General features: G+C 42.5%; 1 protein-coding gene across 1 annotated transcript; it reads left to right on the forward strand.

Annotated features, from left to right (window-relative positions):
- The first annotated feature begins 1,383 nt into the window (after positions 1-1,383).
- Positions 1,384-10,619, forward strand: OR2C1 (olfactory receptor family 2 subfamily C member 1). Its single transcript, XM_024759620.1, is given in 2 exon segments — positions 1,384-2,386; positions 10,564-10,619. Coding segments are annotated over 2 exon segments (1,059 nt in total).
- The last annotated feature ends 4 nt before the right edge of the window (positions 10,620-10,623 follow it).

Below are 10,623 nucleotides of genomic sequence, written 5' to 3' on the forward strand. Positions count from 1 at the left end.
TAAAATTCTGATTTCCTTGCAGTTAGGAAGTCAGAATTTCTTTTTTTTTTAATTAATTAATTAATTAATTAATTTTGAGCTGTGTTGGGTCTTCATTTCTGTGCGAGGGATTTCTCTAGTTGTGGCAAGCAGGGGCCACTCTTCATCGCGGTGTGGGGGACTCTCACTACTGCGGCCTCTCTTGCTGCGGAGCACAGGCTCCAGATGTGCAGGCTCAGTAGTTGTGGCTCACGGGCCTAGTTGCTCCGCAGCATGTGGGATCTTCCCAGACCAGGGCTCGAACCCGCGTCCTCTGCATTAGCAGGCAGATTCTCAACCACTGCGCCACCAGGGAAGCCCAGATCCTTTTATTTATTAGCCAAAGAAGGGGGGTGGGCTTTGGTTCGTGATCTTCAGTAAAGCCTAGGTCTTGCCCAATGAAGGGAGATGGTAATTGGCCCATTATTAACAAGAGATAATTTTTGTTTATGAGATGTTAAGAATTACTCCATGGTTTAGAGGTGGGCATAGTGGTCATATACCTCAAACTTTCGGGGATCCCCTCTGAAATCTTCTATTTTCCTTTTCTAATTATGGGTATCCTGTAACTGATTTAACTCCTTTTGGGGTAGACCATGTTTCTATCTTTAGCCTGTTCCACCTACATGTACTTGGGCTTACATGAAGTTTTGTTCTGTTCTACATTTACCTCTTTTTAACTCACGTGTTTGTATCTTCTGTATTTGGTGAATATGTCTATATTCATGCTTCCCATTCTTTTCATGATTGTATAGACTCATCACCTTCTCCGTCAAACTTCATCTTTCAGGACCAGGAGTTTTCACTTGGGAGGGGAGGGATAGAGAACAGAAGGGAAGAAATTTATCAGAAACATTTGGGGAATTCTTCCAAATACAGCAGGTCTGCTCACCCCTCCCCTGAGTATACCAAAACCTTGGCTGGGGAAATTAGTATTTTTTGAGAATTTCCACATTTAGTTCCAATGGTCAACTCCCTCTACCCTTTTGAACTGAAGGAGTTCACACTCCTTCATCATGGACAAAGATGATGGATGGACAGGGTGCAAAGATGAATTTCTTGGGTCATCACTGTGTTGAACTGAAGACCCTGATCTTTTTGTTCTTCATGAAGCACTTCCTTCATTTTGTGATAGCTCATGTTGATATTCAGATGGAATAAAGTTTCCATTCATTGTAGGACTGACAGTGTTTGGGGATTGCAATGAAACCTTGCAATCATAAAATTTAAATTGGTACTTAACTACAAAGGTCGGCGACATCAGACCTGCACTGATGCAGATCCACCTAATCCAGTAGCTTCTTCACTTGCTTTACTCCTGGTTGTCCCTGGACAGATTCCTCGAGTGACTGAAGGCAACCAGAGATGGAAAGGGCCAACAGCAGCTCCTTGGAGAGCTTTATTCTGATGGGTGTATCTGACCATCCCCAGCTGGAGATAATCTTTTTTGTAGTCATCCTCTTCTCCTACTTGCTGACCCTTGTTGGGAACTCAACCATGATCCTGCTTTCCAGCCTGGATGCCCGGCTCCACACACCCATGTACTTCTTCCTCAGCAACCTCTCCTCCCTGGATCTTGCTTTTACTACTAGCTCAGTCCCCCAAGTGCTGATCATCTTGTGGGGATCAGACAAGACCATCAGCTATGGTGGCTGTGTGACCCAACTCAATGTTTTCCTCTGGCTAGGGGCTACTGAGTGCATCCCGCTGTTGGTGATGGCATTTGACTACTATGTCGCAGTGTGCTGGCCCCTGCACTACACCACCATCATGAACCCCCAGCTCTGCTGGCTGCTGGCTGCCATTGCCTGGTTGGGTGGCTTGGGCAACTCTGTGGTCCAGTCAACCTTCACTCTGCAGCTCCATTTGTGAGGGCACCAGAGGGTGGACAGCTTCCTGTGTGAGGTGCCCGCCATGATCAAACTAGCCTGTGGAGACACAAGTCTCAATGAGGCTGTGCTCAATGGTGTCTGAACCTTCTTCACCACTGTCCCATTAAGCATCATCCTGATCTCATACTGCTACATAGCTCAGGCAGTGCTGAAGATCCACTCGGCCAAGGGACAGAGAAAGACCTTTAACACGTGCCTCTCTTATCTGGTGGTGGTACTCCTCTTTTATGGCTCAGCTATCTATGGGTATCTGCTTCCAGCTAAGACCAGCAACCAGGACAAATTCATTTCCCTCTTCTACTCTGTGGTCACACCCATGGTGAACCCTCTCATTTACACTCTGAGGAACAAGGAGGTGAAGGGGGCGCTGAGGAGGCTGCTGGGGAAGTCAGCTGAAGGAAGGGAAAACTATCATTTACCACCTCTTCATCTCTACAAGCTTTTTCTCATTCTCTCTGGCCAGGTGAACATGAGGAGTACTGACCGCAGTACAAGCATGCTCTTGACAGCACTAAGCTGTTGGTACATGGTTAATGTTATTTCTTTTTTTTTGAGGTTAAAGGGATTTTTTTTTTAACATCTTTATTGGGGTATGATTGCTTTACAATGGTGTGTTAGTTTCTGCTTTATAACAAAGAAAATCAGTTATACATGTACATATGTTCCCATATCTCTTCCCTCTTGCGTCTCCCTCCCTCCCACCCTCCCTATCCCACCCCTCCAAGTGGTCACAAAGCTCCGAGCTGATCTCCCTGTGCTATGCGGCTGCTTCCCACTAGCTATCTACCTTACGTTTGGTAGTGTATATATGTCCATGCCTCTCTCTCGCTTTGTCACAGCTCACCCTTCCCCCTCCCCATATCCTCAAGTCCGTTCTCTAGTAGGTTTGTGTCTTTGTTTATTTATTTATTTATTTATTTGCGGTACGCGGGCCTCTCACCGCTGCGGGCTCTCCCGTTGCGGAGCACAGGCTCCGGACGCGCAGGCTCAGCGGCCATGGTCCACTGGCCCAGCTGCTCCGCGGCACATGGGACCCTCCCCGACCGGGGCACGAACCTGTGCCCCCCGCATCGGCAGGCCGACTCTCAACCACTGCGCCACCAGGGAAGCCCGTTAATGTTATTTCTAATGTTCTACACTTCTTTACAAAATATCCTACTGTGGACCACAGATAACAGGGCAGATGTGTCATCAATGACTCAGAGGTTGTTGACTTAGTACAGACTTAGTTCACTGTCACTGCTGTCCACATTTTATTACGTGTAATAAATATTACATATGTATTATTGTATTTCTAGAGAATTCTGTACTTTTCTAAAGAAAGCACCTCCACTTGGCAGTATCTTATATAATTCCATAAAATCAAGCCAGGTTTTATTAGCCCCAGTTGAAAACCCAAGAATTCATCTTTGCACCCTATCCATCCATCATCTTTGTCCATCTCTCTTTGTCTTTTCTTAATGTTTCAGTCTATCTACCCACACTTCCCAGTCATATGCCCCTCTGTCATCTTGTTTAACCTCTATTTTATGTCTCCATTCCATTTTCCCTTTTGCCTTATCCAATGTTGAATGAGAAATGGTAGGAAGGAGATTGGTTCAAGATGACGGAGTAGAAGGACGTGCTCTCACTCCCTCTTGCGAGAGCACTGGAATCACAACTAACTGCTGAACAATCATCAACAGGAAGACACTGGAACTCACCAAAAAAGATACCCCACATCCAAAGACAAAGGAGACGCCACAATGAGATGGTAGGAGGGGCATAACCACAATAAAATCAAATCCCATAACTGCTGGGTGGGTGACTCACAGACTGGAGAACACTTATACCACAGAAGTCCACCCACTGGAGTGAAGGTTCTGAGCCCCACGTCAGGCTTCCAAGCTGGGGGTCCGGCAATGGGAGGAGGAATTCCCAGAGGATCAGACTTTGAAGGCGAGCGAGATTTGACTGTAGGATTTTGACAGGACTGGGAGAAACAGAGACTCCACTCTTGGAGGGCACACACAAAGTAGTGTGCACATCGGGTCCCAGGGGAAGGAGCAGTGACCCCCATAGGAAACTGAACTAGACTTATTTGCTAGTGTTGGAGGGTCTCCTGCAGAGGCAGAGGGTGGCTGTGTCTCACCATGTGGACAAGGACACTGGCAGCAGAAGTTCTGGGAAGTACTCCTTGGTGTGAGCCCTCCCAGAGTCCGACATTAGCCCCACCAAAGAGCCCAAGTAGGCTCCAGGGTTGGGTCACCTCAGGCCAAACAACCAACAGGGAGGGAACCCAGCCCCACCCATCAGCAGACAAGCGGATTAAAGTTTTACTGAGCTCTGCCACCAGAACAACAGCCAGTTCTACCCACCACCGGTCGCTCCCATCAGGAAAGTTGCACAAGACTCTTAGATAACCTAATCTACCAGACGGCAGACAACAGAAGCAAGAAGAACTACAATCCTGCAGCCTGTGGAACAAAAACCACATTCAGAAAGATAGACAAGATGAAAAGGCAGAGGGCTATGTACCAGATGAAGGAACAAGATAAAACCCCAGAAAAACAACTAAATGAAGTGGAGATAGGTAACCTTCCAGAAAAAGAATTCAGAATAATGATAGTGAAGATGATCCGGGACCTCCAAAATGAATGGAGGCAAAGATCAAGAAGATGTAAGAAATGTTTAAAAAAGACCTAGAAGAATTAAAGAACAAACAAACATAGATGAACAATACAATAACTGAAATGAAAACTACACCAGAAGGAATCAATAGCAGAATAACTCAGGTAGAAAAACAGATAAGTGACCTGGAAGACAGAAAGGGGGAATTCACCTCTGCGGAACAGAATAAAGAAAAAAGAAATAAAGACAGCCTAAGAGACCTCTGGGACAACATTAAATGCAACAACACTCATATTATAGGGGTCTCAGAATGAGAAGAGAGAGAGAAAGGACCTGAGAAAATATTTGAAGAGATTATAGTCGAAAACTTCCCTAACATGGGAAAGGAAATAGCCACGCAAGTCCAGGAAGCGCAGAGAGTCCCATAAAGGATAAACCCAAGGAAACACACTGAGAAATAGTAATCAAATTGGCAAAAATTAAAGACACAGAAAAATTATTGAAAGCAGCAAGGGAAAAATGACAAATAATATACAAGGGAACTCCCATAAGGTTAAGAGCTGATTTCTCAAAACTACTATGAGGTATCACCTCACACCAGTCAGAATGGGCATCATCAGAAAATCTGCAAACAACAAATGCTGGAGAGGGTGTGGAGAAAAGGGAACCTTCTTGCACTATTGGTGGGAATGTAAATCGATACAGCCACTATGGAGAACAGTGTGGAGGTTCCTTAAAAAACTAAAAATAGAGTTACCATATGACCCAGCAATCCCACCACTGGGTATATACCCAGAGAAAACCGTAATTCAAAAAGACACATGCACCCAATATTCACTGCAGCACTATTTACAATAGCCAGGACATGGAAGCAACCTAAATGCCAATCGACAGATGAATGGATAAAGAAGATTTGGCACATATATACAATGGAATATTAGCCATAAAAGAATGAAATCAGGTCATTTGTAGAGATGTGGATAGATCCTGAGACTGTCATACAGAGTAAAGTAAGTCAGAAAGAGAAAACAAATATCGTATATTAACGCACATATGTGGAACCTAGAGAAATGGTTCAGATGAACTGGTTTGCAGGGCAGAAATTGAGACACAGATGCAGAGAACAAACATATGGACACCAAGGGGGGAAAGTGGCGTTGGGCGGGGTGTCGTGGTGGTGTGATGAATTGGGAGATTGGGATTGACATGTATACACTAATATGTACAAAATGGATAACTAATAAGAACCTGCTGTATAAAAAGCAAATAAAATTAAATTTAAAAAGGAAATGGTAAGAAGACCATTTTTCTTTTCTTTTCTTTTTGGCCGTGCCCTCCGGCTTGTGGGACCTTAGTTTCTCGACCAGGGATCGAACCAGTGCCCCCTGCAGTGGAAGCCTGAAGTCCTAACCACTGAATTGCTGGGGAATTCCCAAGACCATTTTTCTTTCAATTAAATAGTTTTATTTAAATTATTTTCTCACTGGGACTTCCCTGGCTGTCCAGTGGTTGAGACTCCACGCTTCCACTGCAGGGGGTGCAGGTTTGATCCCTGGTCGGGGAACTAAGATTCCGCATGCCACATAGCCAAAAAATTAATTAATTAAATCATTTCCTCACCAAAGTCCCAGCCATCAGATTTGCTACCAGCATTTGGATATGCTAGTATGGTCAGTGAATTATGGAATGCTCTGAGATTCCTTAAGCAAGTTTAAGAGCCCAGGAAAGATCATCCATTTGTAAAGCATCTCCTCTGCCTCATGATCTAGTCTTTCACCCCTAAAGTTTCTAAAATTCAGCAATCAGTCCAGCACACCATGACTTACCAAAGAACTCAGGTATTGGAATTAGAATGCCAGTACGTGATTCTTCACATCACTAGAATTGCCAAGGGAATCCACACCTGCCACTGCAGTTCATATGTTCTTTCCCCGGGGAGAGAAGCTCGGTTGATATGAGAAAGTTACCTGGCAACTACATTACCAGAGAAAAGATGATCAATGATTTTAGGGCTACTTTCTAAAGAGTCTTGTGTCCTTCACAGCACCTAAACACATGCCTTATACATAGTAGATGCTCAATAAATACTTAGTGAGTTGAATTAATTAACAAGCCCCATGAATCTCCCTTTTTCACACTAGGAACTAAAAATGTCAAATGAACCATTTTCATATTTGCCACTTTGGGGTCATCCTGTCACTTGGACAATGCTGAACAAATAATGACATTTCCCCTCTTTCCACATTTGCATAATGCCTCCCCAAAGACATCTAGTTATATTGTCCCAGCCTGAATTTGTTTTTCTAGTTGTAGATCAGAACCATGACCTATTGTCTCAGTTCCTTACCCAGTAATACTGAAGTATGTCTCCAGGACTAGCCACCTAGCAGCATAATCTTGGTGAGCTCATCAAAGTCCAGAGTCGTGCAGGCTCAAAAGTTTTATTGATCAGCACACTCAGATTAGATGAAGTTCTCAGGAGGTAGAATCACAATGACTAAACTCCTAAGTTGATATACACACCAGAATGCCAGTTGATTAATTTATGAGAATTGTATTTTCCAAGGAGATATCCCCTAGCTAATTCGTTTAAATTGCAAAATTACTTGGGGGAAAATAGGAAGAAAATAGACAGGCGTTCTTCAGACACTTCAGAGTTTTGCAGAGTCTCCCTACGGAAAGTACAGGACGTTTTGAATCTAACTTACATTTAGGGGCATAGTAAGACACAGAGAATTACAGAGAGGAGAAAAAGCTTGGGACATGAATGCATCATGGGGATCACATACACCATCATCAAAGTGTACACATATTCATCTTCCATTCTCAGTGGTGAGCTTGAAACAAAGTCAAGAATTGGGAAAAAAGCCATTAAATGTGAGGAAAGCTCCTTGTTATTAAGGACTTTGACGTTCCATTTCTAGGGTTTCAGAAGAAAAAGTATGTTTTGTGTCTTATTCAGTTGGATATTCAAAAAAATGCAAAACAAAAGATATACCAAGAACTATAGAAGGTTCACCAACCTTAGTAAAATATAAATGTAGAGAATTTGAATATGCTAGTGTGGTCATTGGATTTAAGTGAATTTAAGAGCCCATCTCTTAGAGCCTTTCACAGAGTCTGTCCAAGTCCCACCTTGCCCTGTATCCTAGCAAAGTGAGTGCAATGACTAAATTTTGAACCTGTCAATGAAGGGAGTCAGTCCTTTTTCCGTCTTCACAGCCTTCAGGTTCAATTACATGGCTGTGGTTAGGAGATGTTGGAATAAAGGAGATGGTGAGAAATAAGAATTGGAAAGTGCCTTTGGCTTGTTGAGCTTATTCTCTAGTATGTGAATGCTAAATTACAGGCTAATTTGGACACTCCATTAACGATTGGGTGGAAAAATCCGGTTTATTTGACTATATAGATGGGTTGAGCACATCAACTTTATTGAGTACTTATCCTGGGCTATGTAACAATCTAAACCCTTTATAGGATCAACTCCTTTAATCCTCACAACAACCTAGACCATCCCCATTTTAAGATGAGGACATTGGAGCACAAGAGGAAATGTGCTCCCAGTACACAGTGGTAGGTCTGGGAATCAAACCCAAGTACTCTTGACTCTAAAGCTTGTGCCTTTTCCAAATTTTTTTCTTTTTGTAATAATCACAAACTTACAGAAATGTTGGAAGCATGATATAAAGGACTTTCTCTCCCTGGATGATTTGAGAGTAAGTTGACAGCATGATACTCTGTCTTCCCCAAATATTTTACTGTGTATCTCTAACAAACAAGGACGTTCTCCTACAGGACCACCATGTAGCCATCAAAATTACTAAATGAACATCAATACATTATATTATTTAATCCTGAGACCCCATTCAGCTTTTGCCAGTTGTCTCAACAATGCATTTCATAGCAAAAGGATTCTGTTCAAAATTACACGTTGCATGTAGTTGTCATGTCTCCTTAGTCTCTGTCAGTCTGAAATTGTTCCTCTGTCTTTTCTTGACTTTCGTGACCCTGACACTTTAAAAGGTCATCCAGTTATTTAGTAGAACATAGCTCAATTTCAGTTTTTTCCTCATAGTTAGATTCAGGTCATCTTTGTCAGGAATTCCACACATGTGATGTTGCATTCTTCTCATCGTATGCTGTCAGGTGGTGCTATGGACCGAATTTGTACCCCACCTGAAAATTCATATATTGAAATCCTAAACCCCAATGTAATTAATTGTATTTGAACATAGAGCCTTTAGGAGGTAATTAGGGTTAAGTGGTATCATAAGGGTGTGCCCCTCATCTGATGGGACTGGTGACCTTATAAAGAGAAGAAGGAGAGGGAGATCTTTCTCTCTCCACACACAGTCAAAGGAAAGGCCAACTGTAGACGAAGCAGCCTTCTGCAAGCCAGGAACGAGCCCTCACCAGAAACTGAATCCTGCCAGAACCTTAATCTTGGGTTTCCAGGCTCCATAATTGTAAGAAAATTAATTCCTATTGTTTAAGTCACTCAATCTATGGTATTTAGTTATGGCAGCCTAAGCAGACTAAGACAGGTGGCGTAAATTTCAATGTCTTCAGACTAAGACAGGTGTTGTAAATTTCAATGTCTCCCATTACTAGTGATGCTACTTGGATCACTAAATGAAGGTGGTGTCTGCTAGGCTTTTCCATTATTTCCTATTTTGTAATTAATAAGCATTTTACAGGGAAATACTTTGAAACTACTTAAATATCCTGACACTAATGAAACTCAATTTAATCTTTTATTTATTTACATCTTACAGAATCAATGTTTCCTATTCTATTCTATGGTTTATAACTTTTTAATATCATTATATTTTTGTCCCTTGTTTCATCACTGGGAGTCCATTCAAACTGGCTTTTGTGTTTTTTGACTTGTCCCCATATTCCTTGAGCATTTCCTTGCTTTCCGCCACAACAAGATGTCCCAGGCTTATGTTTTATTAACCCTCTCTAGCACTCTGTTTCATCATCTGAAATGTGGATATAGTGGATGGCAGGAACAATGTAAGGATCAAAGTAGATAGTGCATGTGCGAGTGCTTAGAGAAAACTGCTCAGTGTTGTACTTAATCAAAGATGGTATACTTACCCTAAGGAGGTTTATCAGTCTATATCACATCCCAGCTCCCTCCATTTATATCCTGATGGAGTACTACACTCACTGTGCAACCAGATTGTTTATAAATGATGGATGGATGAAGTGGGGCCAGAATAAAGGCAGAGAGAAGCCTCCACTTTTCTTTCCCACACACTCTTATCCCAACCCATGAGCTCCCTCTTCAGAATATATTCAGAATATCCCAATCCAGAATCACACACACACACACACACACACACACACACACACACACACACGAAAATTAGGAAAGTATTTGAATGTCCATCAAAAGGGAAATGATTGAAGATTGAACACATAATGGTAAATGCCAAACACAGGAGTTTAAAAAAAAAAAGATGAGGTTGATATATTGAAACAGAAAAACTTGTAAGATATACTAAGTAGACAAAATTACAGATTAAGATCCAGCAAGACATACACACTAATGACAGTTATTTCCTCTGGAGAGGGAGTGTAACTTGGGAGTTAAGGGATGAGAGGCTTCATTTTTAAATGAGAATGTTTTGCGATACTTGTGGAATATAAAAAAATTAAAACAGAGGGAAGAAAAGCATTGGGTTAGAAGCGAGTTCTAGTCCTACTTCTGTGATTAGACAGTCACTTAAACTGTCGCAGTTTTCTCGTCTGGAGGACGGTAATAGTACTGGCTTCATAGGATTGGTGTGAGGATAAGTTACTGTGTACGTGTATAAAACTGTGCCAAACATATAGTAAGCGTTACGTATTTTTGATACTGTCATTGTCTCATCTGTAAGTAGGGTATGAGTCCGGGTAAGCCTGGTACAAAGACCCTTCCAAGTAAGAGAAGCGGAACCTCCTGTCGAGCAGAACAGCAGCAGTAACCAATAGGAGGGAATAACAAACGTCCTGATCCAGGGCCCCAGGTTTTCGAACAGCGTTATTGGTCCAGGTTATGACGCAAACGAGGAACCCGTCTCCTCATTGGGGAAGACTGCTGTCGATTAGAGAG

Source organism: Neophocaena asiaeorientalis, unplaced genomic scaffold (genome assembly GCF_003031525.2).
Source record: "Neophocaena asiaeorientalis asiaeorientalis breed wild unplaced genomic scaffold, Neophocaena_asiaeorientalis_V1.1 scaffold254, whole genome shotgun sequence".
Lineage (NCBI taxonomy): Eukaryota > Metazoa > Chordata > Mammalia > Artiodactyla > Phocoenidae > Neophocaena > Neophocaena asiaeorientalis.